Here is a 17220-nt window from a genome sequence, read left to right as displayed (position 1 = left end):
CCCGCCCCGATCGGCCCCGCCCCTGTTCTGCCCCGCCCCGTGTGGCCCCGCCCCCTCGTGGCCCCGCCCCCGGCCCCGCCCCGCCCCCGCCGCGCAGGGAGTCTCCGGCCGTGTCCGAGGTGCTTTATTGGAAAAGTACAAAGCGGCTCCCGAGAGGCGACACCGAGCGACCCCGCCGCCCCCGGCCCGGGCCCAGCCCGGGCGCCGCCGCCGCCCCGCGGTCGGTGCACAGCCCCGCTGCTCCCCGCCACCCCCCGGCCCGGGCTCAGTCCACGGTGGCGGCCTCGAAGAGCTCCACCAGCTCCTTGTACTCGGGGTCCACGAGGTCCGCGGGCTTCTCCCCGGCGTCGTTGGTGGCCTCGGGGCTGGCCCCCAGGGACATGAGGTACCTGCCGGAGACGGGCCGTGAGCGCCGGCAGCACGGCCCTCGGCGACCTGCGGGCCGGGAGCCAGCACCCCGCGGCCCTGGCACCATGGAGCGAGGCACAGGGCCACCCCAGCACCGTGGAGCGGGATGCACAGCCGCCCTGGCACCATGGAGGGGGACGCACAGCCGCCCTGGCGCCGTGGAGGGGGACGCACAGCCGCCCCGGCGCCGTGGAGCGAGGCACGGGGCCGCCCTGGTGCCGTGGAGTGGGACGCACAGCCGCCCCGGCACCGTGGAGCGAGGCACGGGGCCGCCCTGGTGCCGTGGAGCGAGGCACGGGGCCGCCCCGGCAGGTCGCTCCCCACCTGGCTATGTCTGCGTAGCCATCGCTGCAGGCCATGTGCAGGGGCGTCCAGCCGTTCTCGTCTCTCTGGTGGATGTCGGCACCGTACTTCACCAGGAGCTTGACGCACTCCAGGTTCCCCGTAAGCACAGCTTCATGGAGGGCTGCCATGCCTGGGAAGAAGGGACTCGTCAGCCCCGCGCGGGGGCAGCGGCCCCTGGTGCTGTGAGCCGGCCCGCGCCTCACCTGCACCCCAGGAGAGGGGTGCAAGCAGACCCCCATTAGAGGGGAGAAGACGGTTTGGGGAAGGAACAATGACTATCTCGTGAGGAAGCAAAAGGAGCTGCTGCAGGATTCGGTTCCCCTCTTACAGTGAAAATGCCCCATTTCAGAAGGGGCAGCCCCATGGCCCCTGCCCGGTGAGGCAGAGCTGTCGAGCAGGTGGAGCTGCACCTAACCCCCACCTCGAGCCCCTGCCAGGCCTCCCAGGCCTGCAGACCCTGAAAGCGTCTCATGGGTCCTGCTCTGTCCAAGTCTTGGAAGTTCCTCACAGAGCCAGTAATGAAGCAATCAGTACAGGAGGCAGTCCAGGGTCATTTGAGACAAAATCTCCACGGCCGCGTGACAGCAGAAGCTGAGCCCATGGGACAGGAAAGGGACAGATCTGGGCTCCGCACCAGCCCGTGTGGACCAAGGCATTCTGTAAACAGTTTCTGGTGAAGCAGGATGCAAACATGTTGCAATACCTTCTCCTCCGGCATTTATTCCACAAGTCCACAGGTCCATGCACGCTCGAGGGAGAGAACAGCCTTTGCGGGAAACTGATAGAGGCAGGAACGAAACGCAGAACTTGGCTTCTCCCTACTCCTCTCCCAAGCCAGGACAGAAGACAGGAGTCCCCCATCTCATTCGGTGCTCTAGCTACTAGCCTATGCTCCCTTTATCACTTTCTTTTTGCCTGCTACTTCTCTAGTCACACCATGCTGTAGGTGCAACATCATGCTTTGAGGGGACCCAGACAGATGGTGAGCTTCCCCCTTTCCTGCAGCATACGCTGGCCATGCTGGTAAGGGGAGATGCTGGGGCACCCTGGGCCCTACTTGGCAATGTTTGGGGTGGTACACCTCACCAGGGAGGAAAACAACTTGATTTCAGCCTGTCACCCTGCCAAGGTGGCCCACAGCCTGTCCCCAGCCTCGCTATTCTCTATCTTCTCCCTCGCAGCCCAGCCAAGCCACACTGCCTCAGGGATTCCAGCTCTGCCAACCCCAAGAGCACTCACCAGAAGGGTAGATGGTGTCCAAAGTGACCTTCCTGGTACGTATAAATCTGCCCACCTGCTCCAGGTCCCCCTGCCTGATGTGGTCCTGAAAGACGACATCATTGGGAAAGTGCACAGTGCGTGAGGCTCTCAATCTCCTGGCGTACCGACTGTACCGGGGCATTGAGACCTGACAATAGTCTTTCATGCCGAAAGCAGCCTTAAGACACTGGGAAAGAGGAAGGGCAGAGGCATGTGGGGGGGCTGTAAGAACAGTCGGAGCTGGTCAGTGCTCAGCCCTACCACTTGCTGGCCTTGAAACACTGCTTTCTCCTCTTGCACCTTTCAGGTCAGTTCTTCGTTAAGTTAGGCGTGATGGAACCTACACCTCTGCTGATCCGCCTGTTCTGAAGCGTGTTTCCGGCAGCTGCGTACCCCTCCTCGGGCAAACAGAGAAGAAGCAGAGTCCCCAGGCTCTCAGTACACTCCCACGCAGCACGCTGGAGGTGGCGCTGGGCACACACAGTTCACTCGCAGGCTCTTGGCCCAGGACTGATGGTTCTCCAGGGGCATCTCGTTATATAGTCTCCTGTGGGCTATTTTGAGGACATGCAGCTCATGCTATTTGCCATGATACTTTGTAATTGAGCCGCCCAGTCCCGCAGCCTCCCACTTTTGGGCAGAAGTTGGTGTCTCATCTTACCACCCACCTGTTGATGTGCCCATCCAAGGGTCAAATCTGCTGTTGCTTGTGCATGGATAGCCCTTCAGAGGAGCCCAAGGGCCTGAAAACAGGACTTCCCGGCAGCAATTTCTGACTCCCGCTGCCAAACCAGGAAAAGACACAACCCCTTTATCACCAAGCGAGGGGAACCAGCCACCACGTACTGATTAGCCAGAGTAACACAAACATATTTGGCACCAGAGCTATGGTGCCAAATACATTCAGAGCTAAGTCACCCTCCTGTAGCTGCATCAGATGACCTGAAAGGGAGCAGAACAAGCCATGCTGCCCAGCACGATTGCAAGACGAGAGTACAGCTAAGCATAGAGCGCGCCACCAGCCAGTTGGATATAATCAGCAGACAGAACCAGAAGAGTAAAATGCCAGCCTATGGGGTTCAGTGCTGTAGTTCTGCTTCAAACTTTGAGCTCTAAGGCTCTAGGTGCAACTGTTGCATAAGGGTAGGCTTCTGCAGAACAGCTTCAGAAGAATACCTGAGGAACAGCACCACCACCAGCTTCTGCACTTGTTACTCCCCAGCTCTAGTTGTCAAAGGGCTGAAGGGGGCTGTCTGCTCACTGAGGAATCTTCCAGACCAGCCAACAGCCAAGGGTTCAAGCAACAGCTGTTCCTCCTTCCTTTTCCCCCCATCATAGGTTTGGTCATTTCAGATAAGTGAACATAGTGTGCTCTACTTCATACTATTATGGCCTGTTCAGCCAAAACAATGAATCCCCCGCCCCCCCCCCCAACTGCCTGTCAGGAAAGACAGTCACAGAAAAGTCATTCTGCCACTTCTGCAACTTAACCTTCTATTGAACTCCCACCAGTAATAAGGCTGACAGGTAGGAATCTGTTCACAGCACCTGAGAACTGCTTGCCACATTTGTTCATCTTCTAGCAAATTGTTTCATCTTTTTGCTGATATTTTTCACTCAGCCACACAGCCATTCTCAGACAAGGAATACCACCTAATGGGAGGCTGAACTGTCTGTTGTTGAGAGAGAACACTTCTGCCTGTTCCTTTGGAACAGCAATTAGCTGTATGCAGAGGATGACTCTGATGAAGTCCTACTCTGCCAGAGGAGCTTTGGTATATGAGAAAAGCCCCCTTCCCCTCAACTGAGCATGTCAGGTCCCAGAGTATTAGCAGAGGACAATTACAGAACTCTGCTTTGTTTGCACTTCTTTAACTGGCTCCACAAAGCCAGTTAAAAGCCAGTTCTCGAGTTGATTCCTAGCCAAGATCCTTCCAGTGGAATTTAAGAACAGCCCTTGCTCCCCTCCACCCCCAAAAGCAAAGCAGCTTTTCTTACTCAGAAGCAGGTACCAGTCATCAGCCCCAGTTCAGGAGCAGATGCTGCTAGGACTGCCTGTTCTGTTCGGGTATGGCATTGGCAATTGGGCTACACTAGGAACGAGTCTACTGCCAACCTTTAGACCTATGAAGTTGTAGCCCTGGAAGGAGGTATCTTCAAAGATCCTTCTCTATCTAGCCACAGATGGCAGTCAGCATAGACAACACAACTAATTACTAACAAAACAGGCAGCAATTAACACTGTTCACTGATCCCATGGCTCAGTGATTTCCTGTTTAGTACAGGTCACTACTTCTATTCTGAATGCTTGTGCACACCAAGCCAGGACTCTTCCCCCTCTATTTCCAAGGGGAAGCATTGTAGAAGGTAGGAGCTGGCATTACAGCCAAACGTTGAATAAGCCTTCTATTCTACCACTCCAGTGCATGCACGTTAGGTGACCGGAGTCAGTAGCCTCCTGAATTGGCCTTCAGGTTCACTGTCTCCTTCCCATGTGACATTTATAAAATATTTCCTTACAAAAATATTTTCAACAGTAAGTGACCAGTTTGGAAATAGCAGTATAGCTCACTGGATCATGTGAGCCTGAATAGCAGAGCTACAAGCAGTCCCAGTTTCCCTGAATGCAAATTCCTTGGTTAACTGCTTCAGAGCAATGAGGTCCCATCACCTTAAGCCAGCTGGCAACCAGAGCTGCTTATTCTCAAAGCCCGAGCCAGTGTCCTCTTGCTGCTAACAGAGCTGTTGTCTGCCTGCACAAACTGATTTAGTCTGGACATTAGATGATCTTCTTGCAAAAGTTCTTTCCTTTACAGACCGGAGAGACAACCAGAAAGAATTTGTATTAAAAAGCAGCAGAAAGCCATCTGGAAAACTGTAAGTGTTCAGAACTTCTAGTTTCTCTCAAAATATTGTATTTAGTGCAAGTTCAGTGAAAAGCTGATGACATTTTCCAAAATTTTGGCAGAATCCCCCTAGAATCATCCTAGAATCCTAATCCACTTTAAGATCAGGTCCAGGTAATATCAGTTCTGCGTTTTGAAAAAGGCAAAGAGACATAATAGTATTAAAATCTCAACTTTATTTGGCCAACAAATTCAGCTCCAATGTTATTGTAGCGGAATGCTAATAACCAGCCTGATTCTGCTCAGGCCTTTGAGGCACTCCCCTGTTCAAATTCCTCCCCAAAACCCAGTAATCCTAAGTGTCCTGTTTGCCATATTTTATCAGGCCCTCCCACACCACCCACCGGCCTGGTCAACCCATTCAAAATAATGCATGGAAAGTGATTGCAAAACAGTCTTGCATTTGATCAAGGGGGTGGCAACACAGCTAGGTCTTGTCTAAGCTGGTGAGCCAGCCATCATCTCCACCCTCTAGAGCCTGCCACAGCCAGTGCACAGTATTCCACCCTTCCAGGTATTTGGAACAGTCATCTCTAAGTGTCTTAAAGCAGAGGGAAAAGGAAACATCTGGCCAGCATGTAGAGAAGCATCTTCATATCCACCTTTCACCCCAGAATGATGCAATCAGCCTATTGCCTCTCCCCCTACATACACTGAAGGCTGACTCCAGGGAAGAACAGCTGAGACAATTGAAGACCCTGCCAGGTGGAGAAATAAACTATGGTCTTTAGATTTAAAAGAAAAAAAGGAAAAAGCTTTCATGGAAGATGTTAGTGGCAAGGCTCCAAAATGCTGCGCAATTAAACTCATGCTACCACTTCACAACCTGTTTCTACCCAGAAGAACAGAATATTTGAAACAAAAGCCATGTACAAAAAAGTACATCACAATAAAAAAGAGCCCAGCTGGCTGGGCTGGCTACCTAGTGACAAATCCCTTCTCAAAACTGAAAAGTAAGAAAAGACAGTCAAGTGTACAGACAAGTGAGGGTGAAGTGTTACTTTAAAAGCCAATCCCTGGATTTCCAGTCACTCGCCTTCTGCTTTAAATCTTAATGGGTTTCTGGACTCACTGGGCTGCATAACAGCAGCCAGTTTAGTGTCTGATTTTTGGGTGATGCAGATCAGTCTTCTCTTTACAATTCATCCTTTTGGATTTTCTGGTCGTCATCATCCCCTTCCTCAAGGTCTGTTTCTTCATCTGTCTCCAGGTCCTCCAGATCCTATAGAGAATACAAAGATAACTGCTGGTTTCTGGCACCTTAAGCAGATCCAAAACTAAGCACAGAACAGTTTCTCTATCTGTCCACTCTACCCTCTGCTGCCACATTAGCAAACCATCCAGAAGCTTCTATCAAGAGCTCTGAATCTGAAAAAAAATTAAAGATCAGAAACCTCTGAAACTGGTACTTGCATCTGTAACACCCTCCCCTCCAGACAGGGGAGGAACTTCCAACTAAATATTTTGCGTAATGTTCATCGTATTGCTGCGGATGATGGGCAAGAGTCATTTCCCTCCCCCCAAAGAGCAAGCCGTAACTACTTCAGCCGTTTACATGACAACCAGTAGAGAGTGCAGATTTAGAGGCTGCAGTACCAGTGGTTTCCATGCACTTGTATTTATGCCTCCCAAGAGGCGTTTACTTCACACCCAACCCAAGCATCGTAAATAAATCCATTACAGGCCAGTAGCTAGCAGGGTACAACTGAACAGACAGGTCACAGTTTATGATGCGACTACTCTTTTATTCACCACCAATATCCTTTCCCACCACGCAACTCAGGATCTTGTTTAGGGCTTAGGATTCAAATGTTGCAGCAGATCCAGCCCACGCTCCTTATTCTCCCTGCCCAAAGCACCGTATTCATTCACATTACTCACATCATCAGCAGCCGCACCATCCTGACCTCCGCTCTCCAAGAATTTTTTGAAGCCTTCTAGCGTCCGCTCCCCATTATAGTCAATTACCTACACAGGAGAAAACATCAAGGTAATGGTTATGGGCACATAGGGAACCACACCCCTGGAGAGGAGAATTCTCTTTCTGAGCAACACTTAACATGCCAAGCAAAAGGGAATTTAAAAATTCACCTTCACCCATATGAGACGAAGGAAAACAGCTCAGCCACTAGACTTCAGAGATCACTGCGAGGAGAGAATAGCCTGCAGATGAGCACACTGTCCTCTGCTATACTTCCCTTTTTTCCCCCCCATTCCCACTTCCCCCCACAAACTCTTTCCTACAACCCAGCCCCCCACAAAGGGTCTCAGATGTTCTGTAGACTTGTTCGGATGTGTTCCATCCCTACGAAACAGAGAGCCCTCCCATAAGACCTTTTCCAAAACAGAGAACAAAAGCAGTCCACTAAACATTTCTAGTGCTCCCTTGTTATATGATCTATAAAGAGGTCAGCTGCCTTACATTTCTGTCAGAGCCTGCAGGGAAGAACTTGAGCGTGGGGAAGCTGTGGATTTTCACTGCCTCTACTTCATTGGCTGTTGAATCCATCTTGGCAATGACAATGTTCTCATGGTCCTTGTAGGTCTCCCCAAGCTTGTCCCAGATAGGAGCTAGCTGCTTACAGTGACCACACCAGGGAGCATCTGTTAATTAAAAAACATATAGCTAGCACCAAACCACCTAGTTCACATGCTAATCTTTTCAACTGATGCATTCCCCTTGGTAGCTTGGAGTCTGTCAGAAGATGCTTTCTCCCTAATTGTAGCCCTCCAAGTATCTTGACACTCCTTTCATGCCAGGCACTTGGAACCAGCTGTTGAAAGATACTTACAGAACTCTACAAAGACATTCTTATTCTCATCAAAAGCAACATCTTCAAAATTCTTCCCAACTAGAACTTTGACAGGCTGGCTGTCCCAGTCTTCAGGAAGATCCTGGCTCATCAGGTGGGGCTGGAATAAGAAGTGGAATTTGAAGACTCGGTTTGCTATGGAGCTGCTTGGAATATACAAGCAGCCACACATCCAAGAAAACACCAGTTTATCCAAACCCCCAAGTGTCTCAATCATAGGCTATAAGCAATCAGGTGAATCAGTCACTTCCTCTTTCTCTTATAGAAAGTCTACCCCCCACCCTGAACAAGTGTGAACAACAGGTCCTCTTGTGTGGAAAGAGCTGCAATTTAGCTCTGCAGGAAGGAAACATTAATTGCTGACTATGTCATTCCCACGTGACTGAGTTTAGCTAAACAGTCACTACTGGACTACAGTTGCACATGGCTACCTCCAGGAGGTTAGAGCTGAAGGCTCTTAAGCTCTCTCTGCCACACAAAAGTTAAACACCTTCCACAGCTTGCTAATAGAAGGAGCAGCTGGATAAACAGCACAGTTCCTCCAAGAAGCAGAAAGAGCAGATTCTGGCTTACTCAGGTACCAGTATATAACTGCCTCCCTACAGCCTTCATGCCCCAGTGGTTTTGCCCTTTGTTTCTCCGCACAAAGCCCATTAGTTGGTAGTTGGAAGGATTTTCTCCAGATGACTTGCATAATATTATACATACTTCCTCACAGGGTTGTTTGCCTGCTTAACCAGTAGCAATATCACCAGCGTTCATCTTCATTACCTTTATCTTGCCCTCCAGGAACTTATTACAGAACTCTTTGATCTTGTCTGCTGTGAGGTCATCTGATTCAGGTTTGTATTTGGTCATTTCTTCCTCCAGTGTGATCAAACGTACAGCAGGACATTCTTCCTTCTTTAGGCCAAAAAATTCCAAAATCCTCTGGTTGTCACTGTGATCACTGTCTATGAATATGAACAGGATCTTTGGAGGAAAAAATCAAAAGCAGTATGGTGAAGACAAGCACCTCTGGGCTAACGATACTTTTGCAAGAACACCTGCATAGAGAGCAGCTAAACTGCCCCCAACCCTTCCTTCTCCAAGCCCATTAAAAGGGCACCCTGTCAGAGTACAAATGCTGGCACTGCGATGGTTCAAGCAGCACACAGGCAGACCCGGCATTAATGTTGATTACAGCCGTCAGATTTACACCCACAAGAAGGAAAGCTGGAGTTAACTGCTTTTCTGTACACACTGGCTCAAACAGTTACACAAGCCGGTAAGTGATGCAGTCACCTATTATCAAGGGACACGAGTAGAGAGAGCTAGCTTCCACTCCTCCTCCACAGCAGTAAAGTAGCTATAGGCAGGCAGTGTTGTAATACTCTGCAGGAGGTGGTCACTTAATTCTTAATCCAAGAAATCCATCTCACCTTCCCTTTGAAGTTTCCAGCTGCAGTCTTGAAGTTGTCCAGTTTCTCTTGATAATCGGACACACTTTTTGGCAAGAACAGCAGAATATGAGTCTTAATCTCTCCTCCGAAGATTTTAGGAGCAGTCTGAGGAACAGAAAATACAGTTTATTTTTGGAAGAGGCAAGTGGCAAGACCAGCGGGGCTCTGCCATTTTGACTAGACCACAGAAGTCGCCAACAATACAGGACTGCTTTCAACACCAAACCTATGCCTCCTTTTCCCTGGTGTTCTTCCCTTATGCAATAGAGCTCTAATGTAACCTAAATAGTTATTAGACCACTCCGTAACCCCAAACTGCCCCAAGACAAAAAAAAGACCACACATGCTACATTTTTAAACTTAGCTATAATCATACCATGGCTACAGAGAGAGCGCTGACCCAGTATCTAAAGACCTACCTGTTCAGTGAACTCTATGACCAGAGGCAACTGGTTAGACTTGATGAAGTTCAGTAAGTTCTCTTTCGTGAGATCCCCTTCAAAGTTGTTACGGCCTTCATCAAACTGCAAAAACAAGGCCATCTCAAATTAGATATATTCTTGCATTAGAACACCTTAACACTTCTATATTCCATAGAATTTCTTTCAAGATACATTCACACCAGAACCACTGCCTTGATGGATCCCAGATGCACCAATGCAGAGCAGATTTTCATCTCTCAAAAGTCAGCGCACTTCCACATACAACCTGGATCAATAGACTCATCTTCTACGCAAGCAAGGTCCTAAACCACCCTGAACAGCAAAAGGTGAGCAGCAACAAGACAGACATTCAACCTAGCTCTTTGCATCGATCACAAAACCATTTGCTAACTCAGTCACCAAGAAGGGCTTCTAATTTTATAGCTGCCTTACAAAATTGTAGAAGGCATTAAGTAGACCAGCCAGAAGCTACCACAAGTGCCAGTCAGTCCCAGAGCACGGGCAGCTTTCTGCCTAGCAGGAATCAGCAGTGTCAGTGCAGAGGCACACGCATTAACCAGACAATGCTATCAAAGAAGTCTGACAGCAAAGTCCACACCATGCAGTAGAAGTAAATAGTGATTAACTCAGCTCTGTGGCGTTGTTTCAGCCTCTATTGTTAGAGAGGCAACAGCACATGTTTAACACATACATTGTGGGTGTTAATCTGTGCACAGATGCCAAATCCCTTTTAACATATTAGGGCAACACCTGTATCACTGACCAGGATTCTCAGAACCACCTCTGGCAGCCTGGAAAGGAAAAAGCAGTAGAGGAGCATCAAGGTTAAAGAGAGGATGTGCAGGATACACACACAGTCCCATGGCAGCACAATGCTGGAGTTGCTGGCAGAGGCAAGATAGTGAACTCAAATAACCCTGGGTTAGAAAAAGTATATCAGTCTCAGCTGAAAGGTGAGCAAAACATTTAACTTTAGAAAAGAACTTTATAAATACTTTAAAGAGCGTTGACCATCTCCTTAATGCCTTCAAAATGATTGTGTCAGGGCCTGTGCAAGTCTGGACAACTTGCACAAAGAATGAGTCAAGAATGACTAGCCAACAAACACTCTCAGTGTAGGCCTGACTAGCTGCAGGAAGCTGAGCCAAATTCCAGAGACATAGCTGCTGGTAAAATAAACAGCAGCCTGGTTCTTATGCACCTGTATTTGATCATTTTCACCTTGGTTTGGGGGGAGACTGGACATATTTTTAAGAACTTCATGGCACTACCACGACATAGCACTGAGGAAAGAACAAGGAGTGAACGTTCAGTGGCTGAAAGGCATCTTCTCTTCTGCAGGGCAGGTTACTTTTGCAGCACCTTAGCTCATCAGGTCATGAACTGCCTTTTTGACCAAGGTTCTTCCCTTCCCAACACACTTCTGACAGTTGCCAGGAACAGAACTGCTTTTAATGCCAGATACACTCAAGTTGTCAAAACTTATGGAAAATGGCTTGATAAATCCTGTACTGTTATGGATTGGTCCTGCTGTTGTTCCAGTTCTTCAGAAGTGGAGAAAACGGTAACAGAGCTCATGAGAACTCATGTTAGAAGATAACACATCAGATCAAATCAATAAAGTCCTTTTCTTGTCCCTTAGGCATCTGAGACTGTGGAACACACTATAGAGAATTAAGCACAAAAATATACACAATGCACAAATAAAAACCAGGGTCAATAACTTATCAGTTCTGGAAGTCCTGACTGTAACCTAGCTGCTCGAAAGTAGTTGAGTATGTTGCCCAGCTCCAAGCCGGACAGTAGCACTCTCTGCAGCTGACAGCAGAGAACGCCAGTTCTAGAGGACCATTTCTTTTTGGACTTGAGCATTTGTCAAAGGACAAGAACAGAAGGTTAAAAAAAATCCCTGCAAACAGCTATTTGAACCTAGCATTAACAACAAAGAGAGTATATGGAGAGATTATGTAAGCACAGCTATACATGCTGGAGAACAAAGTACAGGTAATAAATCGCTCAATAACAAAATACTGTTTGGTTCGCCCCCCCCCCCAACTATTCCAGTTGGGAGATCCTAGTATTTGGAACCCCTCAGCTAGAAAATCTAACTTGCACTCTCAGCTATTCTGATCTGAGGAACCTCAGACAATTTCAGGATACAGACTCCTACCATAAAAACAATTGAGGTACAATTTCAGAGTAGGGGTGGAAAAAAACAAGCTCTTTTAGCTGAATGAAGTAAGAATTCATGAAACCTTTTAGCTTTCCTCAGGTCAGACTGACCTTTGTGTTTACTAGTTTAATCAGTCCAAACCTAAAGCAGCTTTCTGTCCTGCCTCCTTGTTCCCCTTATAAGCAGTAGCATCAAGTCTAAGGAACCTCTATTTATCTTCCTAAACCTAGAATTTCATCCTGTTAATGAGGATTTTAATAGGTAAAAGGCATCAACAAATTTATTTCCGATTCTGTAGATCATCAGCGCCCCTTTGCATGTCATACAACTGCCCCAATCTACTCAGCTGAAACTGCAAATCCTCTTATAAACCTTGCTGTAATCACTATGCAGTGGAACCCACAGCAATTTGAAGAGACATAGAACACATGCCTCTCGGATAAGGCCACCAACTGACTACAGCAGAGATCAATATCAAGTACTTTTAAAGAAACTTTGCTAAGTCACAAGCAAACAGAACATCATGGGAAGTCAGCAAGAATTTGGCTGCTGTTCTGCTCAAGACCTTCAAAGTTCAATAAGCAGCAAGGGAGATCTCATTAGTTATGGCGATAAATATTTCAAAGATCGCACTGACCATTTCTGCACTGCAGACAGATATTTGAGAAATAGGAAACGAAGGCTGAAGTAATATTTTGGATCCAAAACCCAGCCAGCTCTGGGAATGGAGGAGGTGGGCCAGGAGACCAGCAACGCTGCCCTCTGCTGACTGAGGGCCCCTGCAGAGGAACATCAGGCTCTGCAGCAGCACTGCACCCTGCAAAGAGGCTGTGGGATCTGCTCCTTTTCCCTCCCCCCAGGCTCTGAGGGTGGAAATTACTAGTTTGATAGCACAGGATCTTTTAGTTTCATGCAGCAGTGGATCACTGACCTCATTTGAATCTAGCTCTCTAATTAGATAAAAGGTAAGAACAGGCAGAAAACTCAAGCTTAGTCTGGCGCTCGCGCTTCACACCAGCCCATACCTTCTTGAAGAGAACAACTCCATCTTTGCTAAGCTCGTACTTGGAGAAGACGTCAGCACCGGACGAGATCCCGAAAGGAATGTCATCAATGGATTCTGCCGCCAGCAAAAACTCCTTGGCAGCATCTGATGCCAAATCCTGGAGAATAAAGGTGTTTCATTTGGTGTACATCAAACTAAAGCAAAAAGTTCCCAGGATTTACCAGCTAGAGAACCTGAAGATCAAGTAAGGCAGGAGAGCAAGTGTTTCACAACTTATGAAGAGCCTTCCCCAACTGTCAGGTCCCCATAGGGCAGAAAGCAGAAAAGACACTAAACCTACACAAGAGACTCTCAAGCTAGAAGCAAACTCTACCTTAAAGAAACCAATCACAACCACTTCACTGGAATCCACTAATGTCTCTGCTGCAGCAGCATCTGTCAGGGTAGTTGCAGCCGGACCAGTGCGTTTCTTCAGCCAGCTGACAATATCATCTGCTTCTCTGCCAGCTACACCAGAAAGATAAAAACACTGATTCACTTTTGTGTTCTTAAACTTCAGCAGGAAAAAAATTCTGAATTTTGAGATAGACTGTTTGGCAGCTGGCCTAGAGATTGGGAAGAACGAGGACATCATTTACGCAACTCTCTTCCTTTCACTCCTCGTGTAATTAAGCTCACCCATAAACATTAACTCAAGGTACAAGGGCTCTCAAAAATCCATTCTTTTCGCAACTAGTCCGGCCAGAGCATGTTCTTAAACTTTGATCAGCATTATCAGCAACACAGCACTTCTCCAAGATATTGATAATTTTCATGTAAATACATCACCTTCTCCTTTCAAAATCAGTGCTCTGCATCTTGTCCTTAAGAGTCCAGCACACTGTGGCTCAGCTCGGCAAGATTTTGTTCCATGTGCAGTACTGGTCTTGATCACACCACCTTTGTCTTAAGGTTTCTTTCTGCTACTGTACACAACTGTCCAAGCTCTCTCTCAATTCTTGGTGCTATGTTGCTTGAGTAAAGCCAAGGAGCAACAAAGCAAGCTTGAATTGCTTTGCTTTCCTACACAAATACCATTTCATCTGCTGGAGTTGCAATATGATTTTCCCAGCTTTGGGTTAGGAAGTCTGTTCAGGGCAGACTTGTTTCTTAACATTCGCCTCACTGCATCAGGACAAAGCTCCTCATCACACGAAGGAAACAGAGGTAGAAATGAACACCTATAACACCCCTTTTAAAGTACCTGTGCTGCACATCACACTGCCCTTCACGTTTCCCAGCTAAGGCAGAGGTGGCCTCCCTAGGGCGCCGCCAGCAGCAGCCTCACTTTCGCAGTGGACCTTGTCCAGCCGCACAGTCAGAGCGGCAGCAGCCACGTATAAGCACTGGGCTAGGTGCAAGGAGCCGGCTGCCACGTTGCTGCCCTCCACACCTGGGCTGCGGCAGGAGCAGCAGCGGCCCAGACTCACCCGTGTACTCCTTGGGAGCGGCCTTGTCGCCGTTCTTGAAGAACTTGATGGTGGGGTAGCCGCGCACGCCGAACTGCTGCGCCAGCTCCGACTCCTCCGTGGCGTCCACCTTGGCCAGCCGGATCTCTGAGCCCTCCTCCTTCAGCTTCGCCGCCGCCTTCGCGTACTCGGGCGCCAGGGCCTTGCAGTGCCCGCACCACGGGGCGTCTGCGGGACAGCGGCCGTCAGCACCGGGGGGCCGCCCCGGCCCTCGGGGCTCTCGCTGCTCCACGAGCGGGGGCCGCCGCGGCGGGGGCGCCAGGGCCCGGCCGGCCCCGCCCGGGACGCCGCTCCCAGGCCCGGCCTCGCCCCTCAGCGACGCCCTCGCGGCCGCCGGCCGCGCCCAGGCCCCAGCCCCAGCCCCGCGGCCGGTGCCGCCGCGCCGCGCCCCCCCGGCCTGCCGGCCTCGCCCCCCCCCCGGGCGGCCGCCCCCGGTCCCGGTGCCGGCGGCACTCACAGAACTCCACCAGCAGGTAGCGGTGGGCCGCCAGCGCCTGCTCGAAGGAGGCGGCGCGCAGCACGAGGACGCCGTCCTCCTCCTCGGGCTCGGCCCCCCCGCGGCCCAGCGGCAGCAGGCAGAGCAGCGGCACGAGCGCGCGCAGCACCCTCATGGCGGCGATGGCGGCGATGGCGGCGGCGGCGGCGGCGGCGGCGGCGGCGGCGGCGGCGGGTCGGGCCGGGCCTAGGGGCCGCGCCGCGCCCGCCTCCCCCTTATAAACCCGCCTCCTCCCCGCCGCCGCCGCGTCCCATTGGCCGCGCCGCGCTGGCACCCCCTCCGCTCGTCATTGGCTCGGCCCAGCGCCCCGGCCGCTCCCCGGTTCCTATTCGCTGGCCAGTAAGGCACGCCCCCCCTCCCGCCGCTGCGGGTTGGCTACTGGCCTCGCTGTTTCCCTCTGCGCCCGGATTGGCCCCTTCCTCCTCCGTGTCGCCTGCGATTGGTCGGCGCCGCCGTCCGGGCGCCGCTCGGCCCACTCCGCGGCCGCCCGCTCTCGAACGTGGCACTGGGGCGGCCCCAGCGGGGGCGGCCGCGCGCATGCGCCCCGGCGCGCGGCAGCAGCCCTGCGTGGTGGATTCTGACTGGGCCGCGTCGAGCGCCGTGACCCCGCCCCGGAAGGGAAGGCGGGCTTCCGGCTCGCCGCCGCTGGAGGGACCGTCCTGGGGCACGTGACCCCGGACACGTCACGGCGCGCGGCGCCGGCGGGCCGAGGGCGGGCCGAGTCCGGCCCTGCGGCCACCGTCGTGACGCCGTCGTGGTGCCGCCATGACACCGTCGCGACACCGCTGGGCACTGCCATGACACCGTCGTGACACTGCCAGGACACCACTGGGCGCTGCCAGGACACTGTCGTGACACTGCCAGGCACCACCATGACACCACTGTGACACCGCTACGACACCGCCGTGAGAGCACCACAACACCACCGTGACACCACTGCTGCTGAGGCACCCCCCACGACACTGACACCAGCACTGCTGTGACACCATCGCCACCGCAGCGCCACCACTGTGACACCGCCACCACCGTGGCCCTGCCCAGCAGCCCCCGCCACGGCTCCCCCCACCTCTCTGCCGCGCTGCAGCAGGGCCCTGTGCCCCAGCTGCGCTCCTCACCCCCCACCACACAGACGTGTGCCCCATCCCCACGCACGTTAGAGTAAGGCTGTTGTCTCCTTCGGAGCATCAGGCGCACTCGTAGCTCTGCAGAGCAGGCTGTGTCGTAGGGTGGACGCAGCTAAAGGAGGATATTTCGTTTTGCTGCAGTCCCACTAGTCCCCACAAGTGGATTGCAGAGAATGAGCAAAACTAAAGGCAGCGAGTGATCGGAGATAGTGCAGCTTCGCAGTGAACCTCAGAAAGACCCAAGCACACGCTCACAATTGTAGAGAACGCAGTCATGCAACAGCAGCCTCACCAGGCTGCAGCACCCTGCTCCTGCTAGCCCTCAAGAGGAAGCCTTCGTGAGAAGGTTCTGGTTAGAGCAAGTTATTCTGTGAAATGTCTGCCAGGTCACCCTTGAAAAATGAGTCCCGGGGCAAGGGGAAAAAATCCTGTCCTGCGTCTTGCTTTGGTTCAGTCTCGCATCTCCCTGATGCAACACAGAATTCAGGTGTCAGGTCATAGATCCTCCAAGAGCTTGTGCCTAACAGCGGTTGGGAGAACCTCTGGTCCCTTGGGGAGAAAGCATCCGGCCTCCAGCTACAGTGTTTGCACTGCTAGTGGCCGGGATATCAGCAGGGTTGCTAGGGGCATCTCCTGTACACGCAGGCTGCCAGGCTGATAAGGGCCTGGGCTGGGGTAGGCTGCACAGGAGTCCTCCAGGCTCCCTGCCACACCCTGCCAATTCGCCAGCATAGTGACTGTTGGCAAAATAGATCTGCTGCTCTTTGCTTTCCTCCTGCTTTCCCCCTATAGAGCCTGGGTCACAAGGCCCCAGGCCAGCGGCACTCAGAACGAGGTGCCTCGCTAGGCCTCTGTGGACAATGTGACCTTTTCTTTAAGTGTTGTGAGAAGCAGTTGTCCATTCAGAAGCTCTGACTGAGCACAGAACTGGATTCCTCTCTCAGACCTGCCAAGCAGTAGGGAAACAAATCCAGCTGAGGGCTGAGATGAAGGAGATGCACTGAGCAAAGCAGCAAGTGTGCAGCTGTCGTTACCTGAACACAGCTGCACAGGGCTGTGCACGCACAGGCACGTCCGACTGCCAGCACAGGGAATCAGTCGCTGCTGGAAGAGAGATCCTGCTTTAACGCTTGGGCACCTTGAAGCCTGGCTACGCCCCACAGGCAAGAGAGCATTTGGGAGCCATCAGCCAGAGTAAAAACAGCTCGTTACCCTGATGGGCCGCTCTGCAAGTGCAGCAATGCTCTTTGCTGAAAGGACCAGACTGAATCAAGGCAGTTCTTGCCAGAAAACCCT

The 17220-nt window shown here is 51.5% G+C and overlaps 2 protein-coding genes across 2 annotated transcripts; both read right to left on the bottom strand.

Moving 5' to 3' along the window:
• Positions 1–253: 253 nt before the first annotated feature.
• On the bottom strand, positions 254–2289 carry PPP1R27 (protein phosphatase 1 regulatory subunit 27). Its single transcript, XM_068913309.1, has 3 exons — positions 1993–2289; positions 733–883; positions 254–389 (listed from the first exon to the last, which is right to left on the bottom strand). The coding sequence occupies exons 1-3, from the start codon at positions 2177–2179 to the stop codon at positions 266–268; spliced, it is 462 nt and encodes a 153-aa protein (XP_068769410.1). The 5' UTR covers positions 2180–2289; the 3' UTR covers positions 254–265.
• A 2786-nt stretch (positions 2290–5075) lies between these two features.
• P4HB (prolyl 4-hydroxylase subunit beta) lies at positions 5076–14986 on the bottom strand. Its single transcript, XM_068913915.1, has 11 exons — positions 14762–14986; positions 14266–14472; positions 13170–13303; positions 12816–12953; positions 9594–9698; positions 9154–9279; positions 8504–8704; positions 7712–7832; positions 7342–7523; positions 6801–6887; positions 5076–6141 (listed from the first exon to the last, which is right to left on the bottom strand). Exons 1-11 carry the CDS (start codon positions 14913–14915, stop codon positions 6055–6057), a joined length of 1542 nt encoding a protein of 513 aa, XP_068770016.1. The 5' UTR covers positions 14916–14986; the 3' UTR covers positions 5076–6054.
• Between the last annotated feature and the right edge of the window lie 2234 nt (positions 14987–17220).

Source organism: Struthio camelus, chromosome 19, assembly GCF_040807025.1.
Source record: "Struthio camelus isolate bStrCam1 chromosome 19, bStrCam1.hap1, whole genome shotgun sequence".
Classification (NCBI taxonomy): domain Eukaryota; kingdom Metazoa; phylum Chordata; class Aves; order Struthioniformes; family Struthionidae; genus Struthio; species Struthio camelus.
Note: the sequence above shows the minus strand (reverse complement) of the source record. Positions and strands in the feature narration are given on the sequence as shown.